This window comes from Chlorocebus sabaeus, chromosome 21 (genome assembly GCF_047675955.1).
Source record: "Chlorocebus sabaeus isolate Y175 chromosome 21, mChlSab1.0.hap1, whole genome shotgun sequence".
In the NCBI taxonomy this organism is placed as follows: Eukaryota; Metazoa; Chordata; class Mammalia; order Primates; family Cercopithecidae; genus Chlorocebus; species Chlorocebus sabaeus.
This window is the reverse complement of record NC_132924.1, coordinates 76,828,830-76,845,511: the sequence shown is the minus strand read 5'-3', so window position 1 is coordinate 76,845,511 and position 16,682 is coordinate 76,828,830. Positions and strand designations below refer to the sequence as shown.

Here is a 16,682-nt window from a genome sequence, read left to right as displayed (position 1 = left end):
GTCAATTTATACCTGCAATTTCTCACATCTGCTCCATCTATGAACTTCATCTCTTCAAGTTCCCAAAGGTCTAGGATTTTTTAAAAAGTTGCTACACAGCAACAATTTTTTAAAAATTAAAATTTGGCCAGGCATGGTGGCTCATGCCTGTAATCCCAGCACTTTGGGAGGCTGAGGCTGGTGGATTGCTTGAGTTCAGGAGTTCAAGACCAGCCTGGGCAATGTGGTAAGATCTTGTCTCTACCCCCCCCAAAAAAATTACTGGTCTTGGTGCTGCATGACTGTAGTCCCAGCTTCTTGGGAGGCTGAAGCAGGAGGATCGTTTAAGCCCAGGAGGTTGAGATTGCAGCGAGCCAAGATGTGCCACTACACTCTAGCCTGGCCAACAGAGCGAGACACTCTCTCAAAATATAAATAAATATAAAAATAAAAATGTACCAACAATTCAAATGATACTGTTTTGCATTCTGATTTTTCACTTAAAACTTTTATTTATATCATAAGCAAATTTTTGAAAAATGTATGGATATCTCCCCAGAAAAGGTGGGGACATGAGGAGCATGGTAAGACAGTGAGCCATAATTTTTAATGTTTAAGGCCCCATTATTTACAGCTCCTATTGGAATCTTACCTGAAAGAGTTCTCTATCTCCCAGTTGCAGGTTATAAAGATATATTTTCATTTTGCTCCTATTTCATTTATTTTAGAATATGAAAGATGATAAATTGTTATGAGACACAAGTTGAGGTGGAAAATCAGAAAGAGAAGGAAGAGAAAAATAATCCCTAATATTGCTGGTTCTGTGTATAATTTAGCTGTCTCTGAATATTAAGTAATCTTTTATACTGATCATAAGCATGTTCCTGAACACAGGGAGAACTGTTTTCACTCTAAATTTATAACATTTTTGGAAGCTTAATTATCATACTTGAAGGTCAAATGGTGCTTTATTGCAATAAAATACAAAAAGTAATAAAGAAATTATTCCTGGGGAGATGAAAGTCTAGGTTCATAGCTCATTAAATGCTAACTTCAGAGCCCATGTCTAATTTGTCATATTTAGCTTTGGAAGTTTAATACATTTGAATTTCAAATTAGGTGAGGAGATACCTGAGGCAAAACTACCTAGGGCCTTTGAATTCTAAAATGATTCAGGAGATATAGTCCCTGTAACATAATACCTGTATTTGGAAGAATTGCTTGCCATCTATATATAATGCTTGTCTGACCCAAAGGCTTTTTTTTTAAGTAATCAATAATATTACCTCAAAGCTCATTTACCGCCTCCTCAATTCATTTTTAGGCATCTTTTCGTTTTTCTGCTCCACATATTTACATCTCCATTCTTTGCACTGAGTAATTTGTTCAACAAGTTGGCTGAAATTTATTAGTACTACTATAATTTGGAGTCAGATGATTACTTTAAAATTTCCATTCAAAATAAGTCAGTTGAAAGAAAAAAACACATCTGTCAAGAAAATAACCTTTGGGGGAATTAAACACGACCTCATTCTTTCTAATATGCCTACTTCAGGCTGCTGTGATCTATGAGATTCTGGCGGGTTCAACTTTTGAAAGAGCATATGCACAGAAATGCTTCTTAAGAAATGAAGCTTTTTTTTTTTTTAACTTTTAGCATGTAATTTGTCTCCTGGACAAATTGAATTGATGATGGGAGGAATTTAGGCTTCAATTTAATATGGAGATACCATCTAAGGATCCACGTTTATAATATTTATTTTGAGAGGCACAATAGTTTAAACTATTAAAATGTTATTAAGAAAAGTATGACTGTGAGCACCAATAACCAAATGTAGTCACAGAAGCTAATGTGGAGATATTTGCTGCCTGTTTTAGTTTACAGAGATGTTCTAACTTTCATTTCTGTCTGCAAAGCTTAGCTGATGCTAATGCAAGAGAAACTGTCATAAAGATAAGCCACTCATAATCTGTGAGATGCGCTAAATAATTGGAGGTAATTTTGGAGACAAAAATACATTTAGTAAATTAAAGTAATGTTCACAAAGTAAGTCTGTCTAATGACAAGCAATACATTAGTTGCACTTTAAAATTTAAAAAGTGAGTAAAAAGTGGTTCTTCTCATACTGCGATGAAGGTCAGATTAATTCACACTGAGTGAGAATAGTGAGTTTTTAAAGATAATTTTTCACCTTTCCCAAAGATATTCCTTGGGAAAAGACCTACAACTCTTCTGACTAGAACTGTCTCCAACACAGAGACATGTTAACATATATGAGCTAAGAGCTTTCCATCATTTATTCAAAAAAGTATCTGCATGCACTTTTTCTGCTTTCATTTTAAGTGAAAAAATAGTAACCTTGTTTAAAGAGACCAAGAAGCATGTTATTCCTTTGAAACTTTTGGTACTGAATTTACTTGCTTTCATGTTAGGCTCAATCAAGCCTTGTGATGTGAATTGCTTATCTTATGAACTGGGTCTTTCCATGGCTGTTCCATGTAATAATCGTTCACCCTCACTATTTTTTGAATAATTATCTTTATCAAATCTGCATTAGTACAGAGTTCTTGTGTTCATTCAAGGCAGTTCCAGTCTCTTTCTTTTGCTAACTTATGGTGATAAATCATTTCAAGAACAGTACAATTGAATTTTTTAAAAAAGAAGTTATATAAGCAATCTATTTTTTTCAATCTTTGAAGTACCTTCCAAAAACAATGATTGTTTACTTTTATTCTTAGCATGTTTAAGCTTATTAATTTTAAAAATCTATTTTTGTCCTCTTTGCATAGTCTGTGAAATCTTAGTAAAATACATATGTAATCTTCAGGTCACTTAATAGTACTCAAGCATCTAGGAAAATGCTTGGCTAAGGAAAGACTTAGAATGTTGCTGAAGTATATCATTGCTGATCTAAATCTTTGTATTTTTCCAAAACATCATCTGGATAGGCCCCACTGGAGAGAGAATTTGGAGGACAAATAACTGTTAAATGGCACTATCACAAACATCAAAAAGAATCTGGAAAAGAAATCATAAGTACACATTTATGAGTGGTTTTGACACTCATAAGAACATTTGTTTACTTATCTAGTATGAAAAGATTGTATTATGCTGAAAACCTTAAAGTTTCATTTTTTTCTCATTTAACTGCTCTGCTCTCAAGAGGGATTTGACTTATGAAATTAAGTAGATTCTCATTTATCAGTACTTTCCTAGTAAAAATTGCTACCAATTTGTATTTATAGTTTTAAAGAAGTTTGGCTTTTTCAACTAAAAACAAGTCAAAGTAGGCTAGGCTTTCATTCTGAATCCCTTGCTGGAAAAAAAGCTTTTAGAAAACCTGGTGATTTTAATGAGATTCTATTGTAATTCCTCCATTCTGTTGGCTTGCTATTACTTGTTTTGTAGGCAAAGTAGAACCTTCATTTTAACTTACCTGTGTAACTTTTTATATTTTATCTGTGGTTTTAAGTAAGTTAATTCAGTCTGAGGACATTTGGCTTACTCTTTAAGTTATCATGATATACCTAAGGTCAATTTCCAATTCAGTCTAGTTATTTGAACATGATGAAGCTTTACAAAGGATATAGTTTCTGTAATGTTTGTGAATTTCAATGGCATTGTATTTCTGGATACAGATTACAGAGATGTATGGTTATTCTGAATGAGATTTAAAGTTCATTGAAACACAAATACATTCACATGCAATTTATAGCAGGGAACTCTTAACAGAATTAGATATTCCTAGATTCATCCCAGCTGAACATTCATTCCTAGTTGAGCATCCTACCTTATGGAAAAAATATTCACTTCTGAAAAAATGTAGGAATTCAGTTTGATTTATACAAATACTTGATTCCTTATTAAATCATTTATCTTTCCGTAAGTTCCTTCCAGCCTCTACATACAGTTTCATGGGTCTCACCAATGAAACTAAAATAGGACCATATTATGAAGCTTCCCCACAGTGATCTCTCTGGGTACACGACTCCAGCCTATGTTCCTCTCTCTTCAATTTAGTGTCCTCTGACAAGTAGCACCATCCCTCGTGCATCTTCCTCTGTGCACACCTTTGGTCATCTGACCTGATCTTCTTCTTCACAGAAATACCTGGAAGAAATTGTGATATCTTTTACACTTCTGTTAAAGGTGTATTCCATCCTATTCTTTCTCCAAAACCAAAACCTACTTCTTTAAGAACATTTCTGTTGTTTCTTATCCTCAGAAACGAAAACTCCCTAGTTTAAGCCGTTTGACAATTTTATGTCATTGCTAGATTTTAATCATGCAATTTTAGATTCAAAGGAGCTGAGAAACTGGGCAAGATGCAAGGTGGGGTAGGGCATTCTAGGGTCCTGGGAGAGGCAGAAAATCAGTAACAGACCAATAAAATGTTGAGATAAAAACATACCAGCAATCTAGAAAAATTCAATGATTCAATCTAGAGCTAGTTCAATGGCAGAGGAATAGGAAAGGTAGACTTCGAGATTGCCATTAGGTAAGCACTTGGACAGTTGACAAATGAGGACCTGTCTAGCAAGCACGCATTTTACATTTAATAAAGGAAAGAGTAAAGGCCTTTATGCCAAGTTCACATAATATAAGAACTTAATAATTCACTCATAGTCACTAGTATGAGGCAAGTCAGGTACTATCCAAATGGGAGTATACTAAATAATGTTGAACTATATCGTTCTTCCTCAGGCTAATTTAATTTTTCTGTGGTGCATTTACCTCAGTAAAAGTGAAAAGATAGTGAACTTCCTATAGGCTTAGAAAATTTGTTTAGACTACGTAAAACTATATTGATATGGTCACTTATTGAGAAATGATTAAAATAAACTTCCAGGCGCAGTACTTTACTAGCTTTTGGCCCATTTTTAAACTACATATGTATGAATCTTTCTCAAAAAAATTTGTACTTTTCCTTTCATTAAGTTTTGCATATTAAACATGTTTCTCTTTTTGAGGAAATAATGTTTAGTTATCTCAGAGAGTGGACATTTTTGTTAAAATATATTAAAACAAATCTTCCTAAGTAGTGATTTATAATATGATGTAAATGTGTTGAGTTAAATTAAATCCAGGTAAATACTGACTGGGTGTTGAAGCTCCCCAGACCACTTATAATAAAGGACTTTTGGACAATGTTATGTGTCTATTCTGTCATTTTTTAAAGGTTTGGATCTTCAATTATTTTCTGAAATATCATAAAATATATTACAACTAAGAAGTAGCTTTCAAATCAATTTATTATTTATTGAGACACTATTACCAGCTTTGGCTGATGTCTTGGGTGGACACATTTTCTGCTTTTGAGGAGCCTATGTCTTCTTCAGAGCAAGATAAGTACTTAACACAGAGAACAGTTCAGCATGCTATAAAAATAAGCAGTGGATTGTGTTGTTTAAACCTGTGAATTTTAAATCTGGCTTTCCGTCAGAATCAGTCAAGGAGGTTTTAAAAAATACAACTTCCGAGACTCCACCCTCAGAGATTCTGACTCAGTGGGTCTTTCTAAAATGTGATGTAGTTGTTTCAGTGAAAGCTCCCATGTGCCCAAATAATTTAGCAAAGGTAGATGTCCATTTGAATAAACAATTTAAAGTAAAACATTTTATAACTTATTCCCTTTATTGGGTTGAGGCCTTAGTCACCAAAGTCATTTAATGTAAAGTAGGCACAATATTTCTGCAGATATTTTGTTATACATATCTAACCATTGTATTGCATGGTAAATATTTCTAATTAATAATTGTCATAACTTTTCCTACATTTAATTTAACCAATTTATTTCAAAACCTGTGAAATAATTTGAAGTTCCATATTGTGTAGACAGGTGTTTTTCCTTTCTTCTTAACACTTTAAACATGAATACAGAGAATCCCTTTTGCAATATAGCTAACATTAGGCATGGTAAACTATCATATCTTAAGAAACAAAACAAAAAAAACCCTTTGGTCCTCATCTCCAAATAAGATCTCATTTCTCACCTTTGCAACTAACCTTCTAGAAAGAGCAGTTTGCACAGTAGTTGAGTCTAGACTCTGAGGCCAAAATCCCTGAGTTCATCTATAGACACTCCTTAGCACAGTGCCTTACTAGCAGGATGTTCTTCATAGATATCAGCTTTATTAAGATTATTTTGGCCTCTCCTTCAACTCTCTTAGCTCTTAAAACTCTTTCTTTTTCTTATTTCCTTAATGGAATGCACTTTTACTCAGTCACCTTTGCTAGCTCGTCTTCTTCCACCTGTCCGTTAAATATACATTTGACTCCACATTTCACTTCTTTCTTTTTATTATGTATTTAGAGACAGGGTCTCACTCTCTTGCTTAGGCTGGAGTGTGATGGTGCATTTTTAGCTCACTGCATCCTCAAACACCTGGCCTCAGGTGATCCTCCTGCCTCAGCCTCCTGAGTAGCTAGGACTTCAGGCTACACCACCATGCCCAACTAATTTTTAATGTTTTTTTGTAGAGACGAGGTATCTTACTATATTGCCCATCCTGATCTTGAACTCTTGGCTGCGAGTAATCCTCTTGCCTCAGCCTCCCAAAGTGCTGGGATTATAGGCATTAGCTGCTGCTCTCAGCCTCACTTCTCTCTTTATACCTTATGTTCTCTCTGAGTGACTCGGTCTTCCTTTTGTAACTCCACCCCTCCTACTTGATAATGATTTCCTAATTGATATACAGTGCAAATGTCCCTCCTAGCTGTAGTTCAGCACTGTGTAATAGAAGTATAATGTAAGCCCCATGTGCAATTTGAAATATTCTAGTAGCTACATCTAAAAACTGGAAAGAAATAGATGAAATTAATTTAATAATGTATTTTATTAACAGAATATGTAAAATATTAAACATTTTGATATAATGTGGTCAATTTAAAACTACTAATGAGATATTTTACATTTTTTATACTAAATCTCCAAAATATAGTATGTAACTTACACTTATAGCACATCTTAAGCAATATTGGGCTTGTATTAAGAGTTCATAAAATTGACAGTTGAAAAGTAGATCCACATACCCAGGTGTTTCTTACCTACTTAAAGATCTTCCAGTAACTGAATTGAATATCAAAAAATCATTTTCCTTTAATGTCCAGATCTACCTTTACAAATGATTTCGTTTTTATTAGAAGAGCTGATTTACCTTTAATGCAAAAACATCAGTTTCAAAACTATATCCAAGTATTATTCTTGTGTCAGCATAGTATTATTAACATGGAATTCACAGAAATATTGCATAAATTGAAAAGCAAGTCTAAAATAATTAACATCAACAAGGCATTCTTCAAATTTTTCTTGTAGGTTTTTGCAGACAATTTAGAAGATACTGGAAATTGCAGTTAAAATCTTCTGGAGACACAGTTCACGTTAGGAAATTCGTGTGTAAAACCATTATTAATTTGTATTTTCAAAGTTTCAATTTCAACATAAATTTTCCTCCTTTTCCAGCTAGTTTGCAAATAAACCCTTGTTTTCCTTGAAGCTTCAGATTTGGCTTGTTCATATGCACTGTGATACTAGTGACAGAATGTATATCATTGTGCCAGGGTTTTGTTATTCATTATTGATTAATTGGCAAGTATTCCTTTTGTTTCAAGAAAATCTTTAATTAGAGTCAACGATTCAGTGAATCTTTGTGAAACTCTTCTCTGATTTAACCAATAAGCGTTGGCACAAAATACAAGATCATTAAATTTATTGTGTTCTATTTTTTCAAGAGTTCTAGAAACTCCTAAAAAGATGAAAAAGTCTGTAGCCATTTGATTTGCTTAATGTGACCTAAGTTTTGTAACTGTATTGTGAGTGTTTATTACTGGATTTTGCTTTCATTCCTGATCAGTTGTCTGTCTTCTTTCCTCTCTTGATTCAGCTCCAACAGAGGCCACTGTGCACCCACATCTAGGTAAGTGTTTAAGACTCTGATGTCATTAACCTTAGTACCTGATCTACTTGTTAGGCTCTTCTGGCTATGTGAGCAGATTTTATAGAGGTGAGGAAGCTGTCCTTTCTGGTCGCTGATCATTCACTGAAATTAGACTTGGATACAGATTATACTTGAATACAGAACCTCCTTGAGGAAATGTTCATGTTGCCCAGCGGGGGGCTCATGCAGGAACTTTCGCACCTGTTAGTACCCTCAGCCCTGAGATCCTATTTAGTGTAAGCTTTTGCATTCTAATGCTCAATTTTCCCGAGTCTCTTATAATACTAGATGCCCATCATAAATATTAGAGCATAGAGCTAGTGACTAAGAAGCCATGAATATGGAAGAATTGAAGTCATTTAGGATTTGAGATCTGTACCAAACGAATGTTAAAAATTAGTCAGTGTAGTGGCGTGCACCTGGAGTCCTAAGCTACTTTGGGGGCTGACATGGGAGGATCATTTAAACCAGGATTTCAAGGCCGCAGTGAGCTATGATTGAGACACTGTCCTCCAACCTGGGCAGCAGAGCAAGATCCTGTTTCTTAAAAAAAAAATTGAAATGAGACTGTTTAAATAAATACCTCCTTCTTAAAATGGCACCATGGATTTTTCATAATGTCATGCTCTTAGTGGCCCACAGTTCTTGAGACAGGGTGTGTACTGGTTAGGATCACAGATTCTGGAACCAAACTACCTGGGTTTATCTCACTTTTACCACTTGCTAGCTACATAATATTGAGCAAGTTACTTAACCTCTCTGTGCCTCAGTTTTCTCATCTGCAAAGTAGAATTAAGAATAGTACCTACCTCACAGGGTTGATATAAGGATTAAATGATTTTGTGTTCATAAAGTGTATGGTAAATAGTATAGTGGTGTTTGGAAGTAAATCAATACACAAGCAGGTATCCAGTGAGGCTTACCCATTGCCTTTGTAAATAAAAAAGTCTCTAGAAAGCAAGTGATCTTTAAGCATTAATTTTCTCATTTGTGTCAGTGAAGACTTATTTTAAAAGCAATTTCCTACACTGTAGTATTTAATAAGAATAAAAAGAAATCATCCTAGCTGGTTGCAGCCTTTTCAAATGTCTCTCACCATGGGACTTTCCAGATAGGTCAGTTATTTGTCTCTTGGGCTTTTCCTTTCAACCTATAAACCCAATTAATTTATTTTTCCTCTTTGGAAAATCTGCCTTGAGAAGCTCTACTTTTATGTAATGCTACAGCTTGGGGCTCCTCTTACTTGGCAGACAAATGCAAGTGCTTAGAAGCATGCCTTCTGGCAGCCAAGACAGGCTGGTGACCCGCAGTGGCCCAGCCGAGTCTCGCCCAGATTGGGTATCTGAGAGAGCTGTACCCTGTAGGCATCTGAGGCACTGCATCTCATCGCTCAGAGGAATCATTAAATCACTCCATGCACAGAATACATCACAGCGTTCTCTCCAGTGTATATCCATATTCTCCCTGTTCTCATGCCTAGGGCTTCGAGTCTGAGCATCCAGTCCTCTCAGTACATGCTGATTCACTGGTTTCCATGACTTCATTATGTGCTTGCCTGCTGGCATACCTGGTATAAAGGAGGCAAGGACTGCCATGGGTTGGGAATGTCACCAAAGAGAATGTGAAAGTATGATTCCTGATATTGGGAAGTGATTTTAATTGCCCAGTGAGTTCAGAGAATTACATTTGAGGAGCCTAAAAAAAATAAAGTATCACCTTTAAAAGAAAAAGTTATGAGAGATTTTTGTTAATCAGATAATATTATTTTAATTTTTCCAAAAGATAGTCTGTTAGCTACTTCAAAATTGTCAAGACCCAAAGAAGTTATAGTAGCTGAAACAAACTTCCTAAGCAAACCATGAATCAGATGAGAGCATTGTTAAAGTACTAAATTAATTTTTACAACATGAATAGAAATAATTATCATTTCTCACACAACCTTTAAAATGAGCACACTTACATTGTAACTGGCCATGAAAGTGATTTTACTTATTCATCATCTATTCAGCGAAAATATGAACTCTACAGTTGATGAAAATATCGTGCTTGACATGCCTGAAGTTCTTCTAGAACTTAAAAATAGATATTCAATATATCTCAAATGTGTAATGATAATATATTTAAAACCATGTATGGCTTCCTGGCATTCCTCCTGACTTCTAAATTGATTTTATTTAGGAATTTTACTTATTCATATAGATAAATTCTCTTTTGCAGTTCTGAAAGAGAAAAAAAGTTAACAAATTTAAAAACTTTGAATAAAAGATGAGTGAATATAGGGAAGGAGAGAAAGCAAGCCAGGGCAAGAAGGATAGGGGGAAAGGGAAGAAAAAATGGATCAGTAGATTACAGCAATTTTAGCTGACAATGAATAGCCAGAATGTTCTATCCAATTCCATGCTTTAAAGTGAGTTAGACACTGACACTGTCTGGGCAATCTCTTGGAAGCCATGGATGGGTATATGTTGAAATATGGGTATATTAGTTCATTCTCATGCTGCTAATAAAGACATACCCAAGACTGGGTAATTTATAAAGGAAAGAGGTTTAATTGACTCACAATTCAGCATGGCTGGGAAGGCCTTAGGAAACTTACAATTATGGCAGAAGGGGAAGCAAACACGTCTTTCTTCACATGGTGGCAGCAAGAAGTGCCGAGCAAAAGAGGGAAATGTCCCTTATAAAACCATCAAATCTCAGCCGGGCATGGTGGCGCAAGCCTGTAACCCCAGCACTTTGGGAGGCCGAGGCGAGTGGATCACCTGAGGTCAGGAGTTCAAGACCCAGCCTGACCAACATGGCGAAACCCCGTCAGTACTAAAAATATAAAAATTAGCCAGGCGTGGTAGTGGACACCTGTAATCCCAGCTACTCGGGAGGCTGAAACAGAAGAATTGCTTGAACCCAGGAGGCAAAGGTTGCAGTGAGCCGAGATCGAGATCGTGCCACTGCACTCCAGCCTGGGCAACAGAGTGAGACTCTGACTCAAAACAAAAACAAAAATGAAAACAAAAACCATCAAATCTTGTGAGATCTCACTATCACGAGAACAGCATGAGAGTAACTGCCCCCATGATTCTGTTACCTCCCACCGGGTCCCTTCTACGATACATGGGAATTATGGGAACTACAATTCAAGATGAAATTTGGGTAGGGACACAGCCAAGCCATACTGATGGAAGACAAGTCCCGTATAGCCTCTCCTTGTAGGTTGGTGTTGAATTTGGCCTTCCTGCCTCCCCTGCCTGGCGACAGCTTCATAGGTTTCCTTTTGGGGTCTTTGGTTTTCCCAGCTTCTAGGTGTCTAAACTGCAGAGCTGTTTACCCTTGTCCCTTAGTAGTTTGAGGGACAAAGCAAATATAATCAACTGCTCATTTAAAATTTAGTTTTAAAATACATTATTCTTCATAAATACAGCATGTTGACACTTATGTTTAGCTAAATATACTGTTGTAGTATATTTCTTTCCTAAATACTTCCTTTTTCTTGTAGCTGAAATACATAGTGACAGCATTATCCTGCGAGATGACTTTGACTCCTACCACCAACTGCAATTAAATCCAAATATATGGTAAGTTACAGAAACATTCCTCACTTTGGTTTGCTTAATGCAACAAATGATGCTGACTGCTCCCTTAAGGAGCAGTTACTTAAAATTAAATTGATCTTTAGTGCTAAGGTATCAGTGAGACTTGTTAAGCTATAGAACTGGGCTTAATGTAGACTGCATATAATGTCTATTATTTGACTTCTCTAGGAACTGAATCTGGGAGCTCCTCAAAGCCATGGGTGTGGTTAGATTTTTTTTTTCGGTTTTGCAATATCCTTACATAGAAAATATTATGCTATTATATGTCTAATAATTTCATTTATGCCTAGCAAAGAAGGGAAATGGTTTATCTGAAATGGCAAATGATTTGAGTCATACTTCCAAATAATTTCTAAATTATTAGGTCAACTCATTATGTATACTCCAGTCTCTCCTTCAAAAGCTGTTTAAGTATAACTCTGTGGGATTTTTGAGGGCAAATAAATAATGAACCAAAACTCACTCATTAAAAACTTGTCTAATACATAAATGGATGCCTCAATTTGTTGGCAATTTGTTGCATTTTTGCTGACTTTGAAGAAATAGATCTATTGACCCAGAGTTACAATGAAAATCAGTCTGCATCATTTGGAACAATATCTGAATTTGGATTTTCTGTTATGCTAAATGCTTTTTGTTTGGACAGAAGAGTTCAAGATAAATTAGAAACTCTAATGTAAACTAAGTTCAAGCAGTATAATAAGGCTAAAAAGAAAATAATCATTTCATCCTCGAATGTCAGCATGTGATATTCATTTCTGTCTTATTTTCACTTTTTAACAAATATTTAGCAATAATCATTTTATTTTTATAGTAATTAATAAGAGGTATGATTCTCTCAAGTAATGAATGGTTCAATAGAGAAGACTAAGACCACATCTTTAAAAAGCTTGTAGTACAGGATAGAAATCCTTAAATGTGACCGAGGGGAACAGACAACATACTAGAGGAATTCCAAAGGAAGGAGAGATGACTCTGGTGGGAGTTTGTTGGAGAAAGTTGCCTTTGACCTGAGAGTTGAATATGACATATAGGTAGAGTGTTGAGGCTTCAGTATTACACAAGAAACTTTTCTTTCTTTTCTAGAAAGAAATATAGATCCAGATAGTATAAATATAGAAAAAAATATTTTCAGGCTAGCCAGAAAGTCTAGTCATAAAGTCTTATAATTTATATGCCACTTAAAGAAACAGTTTGTCAATAGAACTCTGCTTCCCTAAATATAAATTTTCTTAAAGTAAATTGAAAATCTTTATTAATAAGCCAAGAAAAAAACCTTTCTAAGTACCACTTTACCCAGAAAAAGTTTTTTACTTCTGACATTTTGCTTTTTTATATTCCATTAATATAGATGTTATCATATGATTTTTTTCTTTCAGGGCAAATGCATTTGTGTCAAGCTAATTCATTTTCTTCAGTGAGTTTTCTTGACAAATACAAAATGTGACTGTTTTTTAAATCAATAACGTGTGATTGATTTTTCTTCACCCATTTTCATGACTGATCTGATAGATGCTTTCTTGACCAAAGTTATGGATTTTATGTCTCTTTTACTTAAGCTATGGTTTTTCCTACCTTTTTTTAAAAAAAGTTTTTTCCTACTTTTTAAAACAATTCTTTTTTATCTTTAAAAGCTGAGTCCTTCTGCATTTTATCAGATATGCTTCGGAGTAATTTTACTTTATCCCTTATTGCCCACAGTCTCCTTCATTTAGCCTCTTTAAGATACAAAACAAAACAAAACAAAACAAAACAAAAACTGTGGGAGTAGGGAACGGTGAAACCGTCATTATTTGACAGATGACTGTTCTGTTAAACAAAAGGCGGCAGAGCCCCTGATATCAGACTACCCTGGCTTAACTCTTGACCATGCCACTTGCCAAATGAATACCTTGAGAAACGCAAAAAGCTGCTTCACCTCTGTGAGCTCTGTTTCTGTGCAGTAAAAGCAGGCGAATACTTGCAGCATTGTGTTAACGTTTCAGTATGAAGAGGTCTAGTGTATTTAGGTGCTCAATACACGTCAGTTTCCTCTCTCCCTTCCTCTCTTTCCCTCCTTCCCTGTCTTTTTCCTTCCCTTTCTCTCTCTTTCCTCTCTTCCTCTCCCTTTCCCTTTCCTCCCTCTTCTCTTTCTCTCTCCTACTTTTACTTCCGCTCACCCTCCTTTTCTTCCTTCTTCCCTCCCATCCTCCTTTTCTTTCTCTTGTGATGTATTTGTACATTGGACTGTTTGTCTCTTCTAAGCCCGGACATGATGAGAACATTGTTATTATTAAAATAATTTTAAGCTAATTTATTTAACTGAGTCCCCAAGTCTTCCTTTCCCTGCATTTTCATAAAAAACAAATGCCAAATTAAATATATTTATATTATAAAATCTATGGAATATATATAGATCAAAATAGCATTACAGCAGAATCATAAAAGAGGGAAAAATACAGTGTTAGATGTCTTGAACCCCTTAGAAGCCAATGTAAACATCCTAAAGTCAGAAACAAGCATCTAGTAAAATCAGACATCCCCATGAAATATTTCCAATAAACTAACAAAGCCCTACTTTGTTTTGGAAACTGATAGGCAGTTTTAACTCTCCCAGAGCTTCTATTTTCTTGCTACATGTTTTGTCACATGAGTTTTGTCCCTTATAACATTGTCTTTGATTCTCTTTACCCCAGAAAAGAATTAGAAACCCAGTGGAGCTTTGTAACAGTGTGGAAAATAGAATCCTTGTGGCCAACACGGTCCCTCTGCCACTGCCACACACCACCAGATAGAAGCAAAGTGCCTGGGTATGCTGCATTGAGCCAAATTCCCATAATCAATACACCACCGAATAAGTTCCCTCAAAAGAAAAACTGTGCCACTTATAAGAACATATTTCTCCCATGGGATTCTCAAAGCTTTATATGAATTATTTACTCTGTACTTCTTATTGTTAAGCAAAAGAGAAATTAAGAAACTAGTTATGTCTGTACAATCTTAGAGAGGTAGGTCAGTTTAAAAGTTAAAACGCTCACAATGTATTTACTTCCATTAACTTTACCTAATGAATTCAACTTTTAATTGTATTTCACATAACTCTTTAATATTCAAGTTTATCTCATGTACTGTACATAAAAAATGAAGAACATAAAGTGATATTATTATGAATGAAGGTAACAGGTAAGTTACTCTTCCAAGTTTTTTATGGCAGTTGGAATAGAAATGAGAAACTTTTATGTCAGCTCAATATTGAATGTACTATCTGTTCAGTTTGAATATTTGAAATTATTTTAAAATTTAAAAATTTATGTGGTTAAAAGTTCAAATAATCCAAAAATATAAGCATTAAAAATAAGCCTCCTTCCCACACTAGACCTATATTCTTTCTCCAGGGTCAACAACTTTGGGTAATAGTTTCTGTGAGTCCCTCTGGAAGTTGTTTATGGGTGTAGCAGTTATGAATTCTATCCAGAAACTTGAGTATCAGAGAAATAAAACTTTCTTTATTCTTCCATAACCCAGCCTAATTTCTTTATATTGTCCTCCTCCTGCTATGTTGGTGGAAACCTAATTTCAGTCAACTCTGGCTTGTCATCTTCTATTTTTTTTTTTTTTTTTTTTTTTTTTTTTTTTTTTTTTTTGGTTTTTGAGCTTAATGTCAGGTGTCTTACTAGTGCAAAGGCAGAAGATAGAATGAGGACGCACCTCTGGTCCCCAGCCATCTATCCGTTCCTGCAGATATCCACTGAATCTTGAGTCATCTCACCTAGTCTGGTGACTAGTCCACACAGCCCGGCTTTGTCCCTGTCCTCACCACTGTTACCAAGCAGTGGTTCTGTTTTGAGCCCAGCCTGAGGGCATGGAGACTGTTCTGCTGTTCCCAGTCCTGGGCCATGGGCATCTTTTCTGTGCTGTACTCTGGTGTGCAATTGTGCAACTCTGGTCCTTCTGCCTCCCTCAGATGCAGAGCATAGATTCCTTCTACTCTTTGCCTCCTAGATCTCTCTGGGGCTCTGCTAGGGAAGTGGCCCTGCACATCCCCACTCCCCCAGTGGCTTCTGATTGACTTGTTTGAATGAGAGATGAGAAGTAAAGTTTTAAGGGAAGAGAGTAACAAAATCCCTTCATGTGAATATAATGGCAGCTCAGTCTTGATGAGAATGAAGCTTCTACACTTTATCCTGAACCACAAGCAGCTATACCTCTGGAGCTCAACACGAATTGCATCAATTCCAATGTGCCATTGAACCCAAGAGGATGAGGGAGAACACAAATGAATGAATACCACTTTACCAGTGCTGTTAACACGTGTGTTCAATGTATCTGCACTACTGATGAGAGGGGGCATCAATAGTGCCTTTGTCATACAGCAACAACCCTCCAAAACCTCCCCCAACAAAATGGGAAGAAAAACCTCATATAACTAAATTCAGGAGAATGTAAGGGACCACAAATACATTTTATTTTATTAACACTTTACTTATGCAGCTACTATTGAACATCGACTACATATATATAGATTCTTTTATGAATTAAATTATTGCATTGTAATATAAACACTGCCAGTATTTTATGTGAATGGGGAAAATCTTGATTTTTTGAAAAATAAATATACCTAAGAGCCAAAAACTAGAACCATCCCAGATGTTCATCAACTGGAGGATGGATACACAGTGATATGTCCACACAATTGAATACTATTACCATTCAGCAATAAAAAGGAATGAATTATTGACAGTTGCAACGACATGGATGAATCTCAAAAATTTTATGTTGAATGAAAAGATGCCACGCCAGGTGCAATGGTTCACGCCTGTAATCCCAGCACTTTAGGAGGCTGAGGCGGGTGGATCACGAGGTCAAGAGATCAAGACCGTCCTGGCCAATGTGGTGAAACCCCATCTCTATTAAAAATACCAAAATCAGCTGGGCATGGTGGCGTGCACCCGTAGTGCTACTTGGGAGGCTGAGGCAGGAGAATCACTTGAACCCGGAAGGTGGAGGTTGCAGTGAGCTGAGGTCACGCCACTGCACTCCAGCCTGGTGATAGAGACTCTGTCTCAAAAAAAAAAAAAAAAAAAAAAAAGAAAAGAAAAGAAAAGAAAAAGGAAGGAAGGAGAGATGCCAGACCCAAGAGTTCTATGAAATCCAGATTAGGCAAAATTAACATGATAGAAATAAGATCAGTAGTTG

At 35.8% G+C, this 16,682-nt stretch overlaps 1 protein-coding gene across 2 annotated transcripts in view; it reads left to right on the top strand.

Moving 5' to 3' along the window:
• The window catches only part of RELN (reelin), a 516,825-nt gene that overhangs the window by 216,614 nt on the left and 283,529 nt on the right, over positions 1 to 16,682 (top strand). For both annotated transcript variants that reach the window (XM_073009223.1, XM_007982474.3), the window contains exons 5-6: positions 7,864 to 7,896; positions 11,411 to 11,489. In XM_073009223.1, the coding sequence (XP_072865324.1) occupies positions 7,864 to 7,896; positions 11,411 to 11,489 (112 nt within the window). The remainder of the gene's footprint in view (positions 1 to 7,863; positions 7,897 to 11,410; positions 11,490 to 16,682) is intronic.